Genomic DNA, 11476 nt, shown 5'->3' on the forward strand with positions numbered 1-11476 from the left:
CTCCCCCGGCCCTCCCAAACACTGCTTACCTCCCATCTCCTTCCGTTGCGTTGTGGAGGCCAGGAAACACGCCTCCTGGCCTCCGACTCCAGGATTGTCGCTCTGGCCGGGGGGGCGTGTCCCCTGGGCTCCACAACATGACGGAAGGAGACTGGAGGTAAGCAGCGTTTCAGAGCAGCACAGCCTGTGCAAAGGCTGCGCCCAGGAGGCGCGGCCAGTCCATACAAACGGTCCCTTGGGGGTACAGTGGCATAAACCCCCGCAAGCTGGCCATGCGGAAAGGACCTTAGTCTCTGTTCTTAAACTTAGTTCTTTGTTCTTAGTCTCTGTTCAGAAACCCCCAGTGATGTTTTTGCTGAAACTTTAATAATGGAAGTATATCCACAGAGCAAACATAAATTTTATCTTCTGCAGGTGCTATAGTTAGTTAATTGTATTTTTTTAAAGGCAGGTGAGCCTCTCCATTTTCCCTTCAACGTCTAATAATAAAAGAGGTGTGAATGTGTTCAATAGAAAAAATCCTCTTGGAAGAAAGACAATATGCAAAATGTTACAGCTACATTTGATTGTAAACTTATTTTTATTGCATAATGATTTATAGTTAGCATTTTTAAAAGATGCAAGCAGATGTTTTTTTAATATATATATATTTGTTCTACAGAAAATCAAGCAATTTAACCATAGCATTTCAGGTGCAGCACACGGGGAAGAAGTTTTGATAAATAATAATAAACCAAGATTGTTCACAAAATTACGGCAACTGTTTAATAAGTGGCAGTTGGAGATTAACGACAATGCTTCAGATGGTAAACCTATTTTCAAGACATTTTAATTTGTTCTACAGATAAATGTTTGCTTTCAATGTGAGTCTTCATGTAGCCAGGATGCAGAGGTGTAGCTACAGAATATGGTGCAATCTCTCAAAAAACCTCTCCAAGCCTCTTGCAATCTGGATGTTATGTCCCTGTTGATGCACCCAAGATTATACTAGTCTTTTTTGTTACTGCATCATGCTGGATGCTCATATTTAATTTATTGTTCACCTGTAACCCAAGGCTGAAAGAGGCAGTGGTATTTTGAATGACACATTGGCTCTGGATCCATTCCAATCCAGCTTCTGTCCTGGCCATGGGACAGAGACTGTGCTGGTCACCATCACGGACAAGTTCCATCTCCAGCTAGATGAAAGCAGGTCAGTGCTGCTGCTGTTGCTGCTGCTGCTGCTTTCAGATCTCACTGCAACATTTGACATGGTTGATTATGACCTTTTGACCCACTGCCTAACCATTGCTGGGATTTGGGGTATGGCCTTACAATGGCTGACCTTGTTGCTTCATCATTGAGGACAGCGGGTGCTGATTGGAGAGAAGTTGTTCCAGCAGCATCTACTATACTCTATCTCATGAAAAAACAAAACAAAATTGTAACTTTATTTGGCCCATGCTGGACTGTCTTCATTCACCACATGCTGTTCTCCACATGCTGTTCGGAAGGCACTAGGCCCAAGTGGAGTATTCTAAAACAAATACGATCCAGTAAGTGTCAAATAAAGTTACAATTTGAGTTTTTTTCTTTTGGTGAAACAGTATAGTTTGTGGGGTGCCCCAGGGAACAATCCTCTCTCCAATTTTGTTTAACATCTATATGTGACTCCTGGCACTGCTGATCCAGAGCTTTGGGCTAGGTCAGGGGTAGGGAACCTGCGGCTCCCTTGATGTTCAGGAACTACAATTCCCATCAGCCTCTGTCAGCATGGCCAACTGGCCATGCTGGTAGGGGCTGATGGGAATTGTAGTTCCTGAACATCTGGAGAGCCGCAGGTTCCCTACCCCTGGGCTAGGTTGTTATTAATATGCTGATGACATCCGCTTTTTCTGTTGATGGAGGGCCAGTCAGCCACTATCCCTGATGTTTTGGTTAAGTGTCTGGAGGTCATGGCAGAATGGTTAAGAAACAGCAAGCTGAAGTTTAATCCATCAAAGACAGAGGTCCTGTGGTTGGGATGGCAGGGCGGGGTGGGGGTGTTGGAAAGCAGGTGTTAAAGCCACTGGATGGAGAGGCTTTAACACCTGCCTCTTCCATCAAAAGCCCTTTTCATTGAGGACCAGATCATACACATAGCCAAGGTATACAGTTCAAGTTTGGTGCAAAGTGCTCCTTCACCAAAATCCCTCCACCTAAGTCTCAATCAGTGTATTTTTAAGTTCTTTAGCCATAAGGCCTCACCTGGCTCCATATGGATTGTAGCACCGGTATGAAATCAGTGGTACAGCAGTGACGGCTCATGATCAACCTTATTTGAATTAGGGTTATGAGAGTAGAAGCTGAATTTATAGATTTGTTTTAATGTTGCAGTCAGAGATATTGTGAAAGAAGAAGTGTGGGGCTTTGAAAATAAATATCGTGGAAAAGAACTTCCTGGGTTTATCAATTACAGAACTTTTGAGACAATCATAAAACAGCAAATTATGCTATTAAAAAAACCAGCTGCAGAGATTCTGAAGAATGCTTCAGGTAAGCTTTACAGCTATAAATGTGAGTCCCATTCTTAATACCTGATTTATATAGAAGATTTTCTTGAGTAAATCAAATATAATTTAGTCTGGAATCCATAATTTCTATATGTTGATTTCCTTGAAAAGTGTGTGTGTGTGTGTGTGTGTGTGTGTGTGTGTGTGTGTGAGAGAGAGAGAGAGAGAGAGAGAGAGAGAGAACGAACTCTTAGACTAAACTACATACTCCAGTCAGCATAGGTGTTGCATTCTGTTTGCAAAGGTAGGACATGCAAAAAATAATAATGCAAGTACTGTTAGTGAAAACCATTAATTTGTTTACAGGATATTTTCTGTGTGCAAAGTTATACTTTAAAGACATTAATGTGCTCTACGCAAATTTTTAAGGACTTACAATTCATTTGCATGTTCTGGCACATTACAGGTTGGAAAAGACTCAGTCAATAGAGAAAGAATTTGTGATATGTGTGGTCTTGAATGTACATGCTGTGCCATGCATAGTTTGTTCTTTAAATATAAATTTCCTTTTTTAGGAATGGTGTGAAACTATCTAAATTTTTAAAAATCTATGTGCCTAAATACAAGAAAGCTTTCCCCTTAGCTCAGAGCAGTGCCTTACGGCCAAGCAGTTCTAGAGATCTCTTGTAAGCAGCCTCCTTATAATGTTGGATTTTATCCCTGTAATGCCGAGCAATGAATAGCTTACATTCACATGTTCTTATTTCGTAACTATGATAATAGAGGTAAAGAAGAATTTATCTTGGCTATTGCAGGAGATCACTGGACAGAAAATCTGGTTACTCTGTTTCTTGCAGGGAATGTCTTTACTACTGAAAGAGAGGCCCCCTTTTAATTCTAAAATAGCCATTGACTTCAGATACTGATTAATGGAGGAATTTTATTAATTTGTAGTGTTTGTATAGACTTTGAGAACTGATTTATTGATGATTTGTACAAATCAACAAGATCAGTGTACAGTACAATAAAGTGATACCTGGTTTAATTCTTTTGCATGTCTTCGGTCTAATTTGAAGGGTCCCAGGTTTTGGACAGAACATTATTATTTCAGTCAACCACTAGAGTATGACAGTTGTTTCTTAATGCTGCTACCATTAAGTTACCTGCTGGATGATTTCTCTCCATTTCTTAGATGTTGTGCGAGAAACATTTGTTCAAATTGCCAGCCAACACTTCAGTGATTTTTACAATCTTTTGACAGCTGCTCAGGTAAGATTTGATTTGTCATACCATGAATTAAATGCTTTTTGTAGATGACAAAAGAACCCTCAACAAACCCACAAGATTAAGCTTTGTTATATAACTGTACTTGCTCTCCAGTGATGGAAGTTCTGCATATTAGGTTGCCAACCAGTCGCAAAAACAGCAACTCGGTAGGATTATTTCCTTCCTTGCAGAGAAGGAGGGTGGGGGAGATGCAGGAGGATGCAGGGTGAGGTCTGAACTTGTTTACTCCTTGAAATGGCTTGAATCTTGCCTGTATTTCCATGGGTACAAAGAGGAGAGCCAATTTTTACTGATTCATGCTTCCTGCAGGAGGCCAAGATATACTCCCGAAGACTGCTGCTGGAATAGGTTGGGGGAGGGTGAATTGGAGATGATCTACTGGAGGAAGATTGGCAAAAACTACTAGTCCTACTTGTGCTTATACAAATCTAAGCAGAATCTGAGCCAATGGTTTTCTACCAGTGGGACTTTATTGCTTCCCTTGAAGAATTCCTTAAAAAATCTTGTGTTAGAACTACAGCCCTGAAGGTGCTGGACAATTTTGTTCAATTTTGTTCAATTATATTTTATCTTTCTGTGTTAGTGGTTTTTTTCATTGTTATTTGACTGTTAAGTTTTGGGATTGCCTCTTCCAGTATGTCCTCCAAAGACAGCTGCGTTTGGCAAATGTAAATCTACTGGTGATCCCTGGCCCAAAAGGAATCCAGCTAGCCTCAACCAGGGGCCGGGGGGGGGGGGGGTTGTGCCCTGGCCCCAACTTGTTATGGAATGCTGTGCCTAGTGAGACCTGAGCCCTATGGGATTTGATTCAGTTTCACAGGTCCTGTTAAGACAGCTGTTCTACCAGGTGTATGGAGGCAGCCATCATCTTGGCTCCCCCCCCCTTTCCCCCATCTTTGGTTAAAATTATTCAGGACAGCCCAGAGTAGCTTGGAATTGTTAGAAGTTACTGCAGAGTGGAGATGTTCCCATTGAGTGATGACATGTTCCATTTGGTTCTTCCTAATTCACTGGCGAAAGTTGTTCCTACAATTTATCAGTAGGACGAGGAGGTCCTGGTCTCCTGAAGTCCTAAAGTTCCGATATTAGGAGAGAATTTGACTATTGTGCTCCATGCACTCTCTATCAAACCAAGGTGTTCTCTTTCTGTTTTTGTTGGGTTTCCCCACATTGGACGTCGAAAGACCAGCCACAATTTGTTTAAGAAGATCTTCAAATTTGGTAATAGTCTCCTGGGGGAATCTGCAGTGAGGACAGAGGTTTTAAGGCTGGTTAAGCTAGGGGAAATGAGGAAGTTTTGAGTGGCTAAGGCCAGCGTGGGTATCCAAACTAGTCTGGGGGGTGGTTCATTAGGTGGTGAGGAAGCTGCATGTCTGGCCTTTTGTGATAAAACAAATCTAAGGGGAAGATGATCACCCAGCAGAAGATCTCCAATCTGGAAGGATAAAACAGATGATCTCAACTTTGGGGAAATGAGGAGATAGTCAATGACACTGCAGCCATGAGGAGAAACAAAGGTAAAATCTTGAGCATGGGCGTAGCACTTTAAGCCATTAAGCCAAAGTTTGTTATGCTTGATGGCCAAGTGAATGAATTTCCTACCAGCAGCACTGGAATGAGTATCCTTGGAGTCATGAAGGGCAGGAAGTAAGAGTGAGTGGTAGGGTTCATCATCAAAACCTTCCTGCTCAAGAAGGGAAGCTAAATTTTCACCTACTCTTGCATTAAAGTCCCCCATTAGAACAATCTCAGAGGAGGGATGACTACATTCAAGCTCCTCAATATAAATGGATAGGTTATCCCAAATTTCACACAAGGTAGCTTTCTGAAGACCAGGAGGAACATAAACATTAACAAGGACCAGAGAGAGATCCTCCCAAAGAATTTGAACAGCCTGAGCTGTCTGAGCGAAGGAGGGAAGGGCCTGTGCCTGGGGATTGACTGTGAAACTAGAATGCAAAAGGCCATCGGAATACTAGCAAACCAGGACCTAGACAATTTGGTTTGGCCTGGAAGGCAGAAAGGGACTTATAGCTCATAAAGCAAATATGGAAATTGGCCCATGTTTCCTGAAGGCTGAGACCATCACATCAGCCTCTCTTAAAGGTAGCTCACAAGCAGAAGAGAGGGTTTCTGAGTTTGTTCCCCCATCCTGAAATATTCCATGATAGGATGGAAAGGCCAGCTGGAGGTTGGAGTCATTCGGTGTGCTCTAAGTCCGTGATTCCAGGAATGTCAGGGAGGATGCAGCCATTTCTGGAGGGTAAGGCTGTTCTTGTGATAGGGGGCAGTGCCAAGGGTCTCGACTTCGGCATAGAGTTCTCGACTGAGATGATTTCTGGAGGTCACGAATTAGAAGGACTTATTGGTGCAATAGGACACTCAAGCACAAAGCAGAATGTTGAGGCCTGACTCTCTAGAGCCGAGGACAAAGACTGCATTAGCTGAATGAGTTTGGAGGTAGTAGAGTCTAGATTAGCAATGACAGCTTTTTGTTCTGAACTTGGGAGGTCCTGAAACCCTGTAAGAACCTCCTCTTCCAAGGATTTGGACATATATGGACATATATTGGGGAGAAACATCATGATTCTCCTCACAAGACAAAGGAGCCCCAAGGGATCTAGGTGAAACAATATGTCAAATGGGAGCTATAGAAGAGAGCTGAGAAGATTCTATTTCCTCAAGTTCCTTAGCCCTTCCTCAAGTTCCTTAGCCTATTAGGCTGAATCCCTAGAACAGCCTTCCTAAGTAGAATCCTACTCACAATGCTTACCCACAAGAAAAACATTTTTGTTAGGATTGCTCTGTTCAGTCATATTCTACTTGTGCACAAGGGGGGAGATTGTTTCCACCAATTATCCGTCATTATAGACCACTTGGCACCAATCTCAGGAGTCTACTGAGCCACAAGCACCACACTTTGGGAGATGTGAAAGTTCTGTTCTGTCCACACAGATTTATGACTACAGATCTGCTCCTAGAACCCCATATGTTCATGTTTAAGGTTTACCTTCAGCTTAGAAATCCTGTAAGTTGCTTCTCATTTTGAAACATATCTTAAGCAAAGTACCAAATTGCTTTTGTCCCAGTAGAATAATATTGAAGATCTCAAAATGAAGCAAGAGGAGGAAGCAGAATCTATGATCAACAATCAGTTTAAACTGGAACGTATTGTATACTGCCAGGATGGCATTTATAGTGAAGATTTAAAGGATGTTAGAACAAAAAAAGTCACCTATTCAGCTCCAACTGCTGCAAGGCAGTGTTCCATGGAAGAAATGACTTGCCACTTGAATGCCTACTTCAAAGTGAGTTTGCCTCCTTTTAAGTATGTTTAAGATTTATTAAAGAACATAACCAATATCCAAGAACATTAAAAAGTCAAAACAAAAGTATAATTCTAATTATTTTGTCTTCTTTTGTGATGTTTTAACTATATTCACACTTGATTCCAAAGGATTGAGTGACAATGTTGAATAGCTCGTTCTGTCAGAGTTTGAAAATCCCTTTTCTAAATAAGCAGGCTTTCACTATGAGGCGCCGATGGCTACTCTCATTCTAGGGACTATTCTATATCCAAACAGTTAACATGGGTGACATTGGACTGTATTGTCAATATATGTAAGTGTAATGACCCCCTCCCCTTCCCCTGCTGTGGCTGACTGTTCATCAGATGAAGACTTGGTCAAGTCTCACAGAGCCCCACCAGCTGTATCAACAGAACAGGAAGATTTACAGGCTTCTGGCTCTGCACTTATCAGGAATACTTGGCAAAATGCCAGCAGTTCTGGTTCTCCAGACATGACACAGCATTGCTGGCAGAAGCTGAGGCTGGCTTTGAAGGACAGAAGATATTACCTTGCTGATTTCTAGGCTTCCTATTTTGCACTATGGTAATTAAGCATACACAGTGAGTTGCCTGGATAACAAGGGAGTCATCATTGGCTTGTAATGTTGAATAGGCAGATTCAGTGACACTTTTAGTCTGCACAATTCAGCATGTGCACTGACTCTCATGGCCCTTTGTCTTTGGCTGTTTCCGCACAGCCAGAGCAGCAGGGCTGCATCGGCATGGTTCATGCCGATGCAAGCCCCGGGGCCGTTCACACGAACAGCACAGCTGACGGAGCAGGCTCCACACAGCCACGCAGCCCCACATATGGCTCCTTACCTCCTCCTGGCTTCCATCGCTCTGTGGAGGCCAGGGGACACGCCCCCATGGCCAGAGTGACAACTGCAGGGACGGAGGCCAGGAGGCATGTCCTCTGGCCTCCACAGAAGGAAGGAAGGAAGGAAGGAAGGAAGGAAGGAAGGAAGGAAGGAAGGAAGGAAGGAAGGAAGGAAGGAAGGAAGGAAGGAAGGAAGGAAGGAAGGAAGGAAGCCAGGAGGAAGGAAGGAGCCTTTTGGGGCCGGTGTGGGAAAAACTCCGGATTCCACCCGCTGCCATTCACACAACAGCAGGTGGAAGATACCACTTTTGAAAAACCTTGCTCCCCGAGCAAGGCTCAAAAGCGGCGTTTTCACGCCGCTTGGGTGGCATGAGTATGGCGCTGCTGCGATGCAGCAGTGCCTTCTGTGCAAACAGTGCCCCAGGAATGGTGTTTTTACCGTCCCTAGGGCGCTGTTATTGGGCTGTGTGGAAACAACCTAAGTCTATAATAGAGTTGCCTGGCAATCAGTGGGAGGCGGTGGGGAGGTGAATGCCATGGGTTGATGTCCCCAGTTCAGTGATAGGACTCAGTGTGACCCAGAAATGACAATATACTGGGGGTGATACTATAGCTGTGGTTGCGAACCTATGGCACACGTGCCAGAGGTGGCACTCAGAGCCCACTCTGTGGGCACAGGCGCACAGAGTTCATCATGTAGGGGGAGTGGAAAATCTTTCCCCCCCCCCCGCATACACACATAATCTAGGCTGGCCTTGCTTCTCAGTAAACCCTCCTAGGGTCATGATTCACCCATTCAAAGCGTTGCATGGTTGCTTCATCAAGCTTACTCCCGAGTAACGAACACCTTGGAGCCAACCGTTTTTTCTAAACTAAAACCTCAATATTCAGGTCAAATTGCCATGTTGGCACTTTGCGATAAATAAGTGGGTTTTGGGTTGCAATTTGGGCACTCGGTCTCAAAAAGGTTCGCCATCACTGTACTATAGCATTCCTCAAAGACACTGTGGTTTAACAATTCAGTTTGGGCTGAATGCTACAGCATCACCTGGTAGGATGAGGTCTCTTCTGGGTCACACCACAAACAACATCCATCGCATTGGGGACACCAGCCATGTGTGTACCTCCCCCTACTCCCATTTTACCAACGTGTTTCATCCCATTATCCAGCTGAGCAGGAACTGCTCATGGATCCTAGGGGATGGGTTATCGGCCACCCCCAGAGGGAAGCTGGCAACCCTTGTCCATAACTGTAAGGATTGTTTCAATATCAGCTGCTTGAGAGAATTGCAACCACTACTACCTCTTTTTTAAAAAAAATTCCATTTTCTCTCTGTTTCAGATGTGTTTGGAAGCTTGACCTTTCTTTTCCTTGACCAAGAATCCAAATTTAAATATATGATCTCTTGTACTGATAGGCAGTCCCCGTATAACATTTTCTGGTTTTGTCATTTTTTTGATCCAGCCTTCAAAACATTTCTCTTCAATTTTCTTTTCAGAGTTCTGGAATCCGTCTTGGTACTCAAATTCCTCTGATCATTCAGACCTACATTCTCCAAGATTATGCTGAAAAGTTACAAAATGCAATGCTGCAGCTCTTGCAAAGGAAAGAGGAGTTGAGCAAATTCCTTAAGGAGCGAAACAATGTTGGCAATAGGAGGAATACCCTAAAGGAAAGGATCAGCCGTCTCACCAAAGTTCGAGAGTGCTTAGCAAAATTCCCAATATAAACATGAGGTGTTTCTGTGTTGCTCGTCCATAGTGATATTTAACTAAATACTTTGAAAATACAAAATTAGGGACATTAATGTATATTAGATTTTAAGACTGTATTTCAACCTTCATTCATGACAAAGAGGAGAGTATTGGCTGTTTACCATTTCTTCCTTTCTACCCAATGCATTTCTTCCAAGTAGAGTATGAAGATAGATTGTGGCATTACTTTCATGAGACAGGGTCTCAAGTAGTGTGTCTGTGATATTTTTAACAGCAGTTGAGGATCAACAGCTGGTAGTTTATGGATAACCTCTGCTGTAGTAGCTCTCTACCATCAGCTTTGTAGAGAAAGTCATGATCCGGGCTGACTAGCATCTCTATGGAGAGGTAAGACTGACAGCACAATCAGGAGGGAGGGGTTTGAATCCCCCTCTAAAGCCAGTGCAGGCTTGTGTCATTGGATTTGCCTTTTCTGGGGCACTAATGCGGGTGGAGGGGCAAACTCGCCAGTGGCAGCCTGCAGCGGACCCTGAGACATCCAACCATGGTGTCCATCTCCTCTCCGGCCCACCCACACTAGTGTCCCAGGGGCATTCCAGAGGCCAACCTTAGTCAGCCTCCAGAGCCCTTTTGGCCCCCATACACCAGCTAAGAGAAAATGCATCCCTAAGCACCAGTTGGCCTTAGTGTTCATTTGTCCAAAAATAATCTCATAGCTAATCTGTTATCATCTTGGAGAAAGCAAGCACACTGGCCTAGGAACTTTCCTTATTTGTGTGTAGGGAAATGGCAGTCTGGAGCAGGGAGACAGGGTGGGGAAAGGATTAGGTACTTTCTGTCTTTTCCTGAAGGGGTGTAGGATAACAATCTGGTTTTTCGCACCAGCTCTATGAAGGCTGATGAGGATAAAACACGGACTAGCCCAAGGCCAATCAATCAGTCAATTTGATAGTAGAGACTTGAGCATAAATTTTTATTAGCACTCCAGCTATTGCACCATATTGGATTTCCCCCTTTCCCAGTCTACCATTTCTTCACTCCAATACTTGTGGAAATCGGTTTTCCTTTAAAAAAAAAAAGAGTTATTGGGCTTCAGTTACACCTAGAATTGTCAGTGGGCCTGGAAAAAACTTCCTTCTTTTTAAATCAAGCAAATGTGCAGAAATGGGCTGCTGAAGCTTTCATGGCATGGAATAAATAACATCCCATTAAACTTCTATGAAAGGGACAGGACATTCTTTCTCCAGGCAGTTGGCAACCTTAGTTACATGCATTATCTTCAAGGTGCTGGTGTTGACCTTTAAGGCCTTACGCGGCCTGGGACCATCGTATCTTCGCGACCGCATCACCCCATATGTCCCTGTGAGGCCTCTTCGTTCAGTCGAGGCCAATCTTCTGGTGGTCCCCGGCCCCTCAGCGCCGGCGCGGTTATCCCTCTACATCGCTAGGGTCTTCACGGCTTTGGTTTCCAGCCTGGTGGAACGCTCTTCCTCCAGCTGTGCGGGCCCTGCGGGACCTTGGTGAGTTCCGCAGGGCCTGCAAGACGGAGCTGTTCCACCGGGCCTTTGGAGGAACTGGCCGCTGATGGTGCCCCCCCCTTATCGGCCCTTATTGGGCCTTATCGGGCCCTTGACATCTGGGCCCACTGCCATCCAATGAGACTCGCCATTCCTCCCTCTTGGAAGGGGAGGGAATTTTAAAGCTAGAAAACTGGACGCCACTCCTCCCTTTTAGGGGAGGGGATGGAAACTTATATATAGACTGTTGTACGCTATTTAGTTTATTGAAATCTACTATATATTGTTAGAAATAGTTTTTATGGTTATCGCTGTT

The 11476-nt window shown here is 44.0% G+C and overlaps 1 protein-coding gene across 1 annotated transcript in view; it reads left to right on the forward strand.

Annotated features, from left to right (window-relative positions):
* LOC125431531 (interferon-induced GTP-binding protein Mx1-like) overlaps positions 1-10944 on the forward strand; it is a 29908-nt gene extending 18964 nt beyond the window's left edge. Inside the window, 5 exon segments of the mRNA XM_048494405.1 lie at positions 662-806; positions 2356-2514; positions 3664-3740; positions 6851-7066; positions 9427-10944. Coding sequence (XP_048350362.1) covers positions 662-806; positions 2356-2514; positions 3664-3740; positions 6851-7066; positions 9427-9657 — 828 coding nt within the window. The 3' untranslated portion in view covers positions 9658-10944.
* Positions 10945-11476: the final 532 nt, after the last annotated feature.

Source organism: Sphaerodactylus townsendi, linkage group LG04 (genome assembly GCF_021028975.2).
Source record: "Sphaerodactylus townsendi isolate TG3544 linkage group LG04, MPM_Stown_v2.3, whole genome shotgun sequence".
NCBI lineage: Eukaryota > Metazoa > Chordata > Lepidosauria > Squamata > Sphaerodactylidae > Sphaerodactylus > Sphaerodactylus townsendi.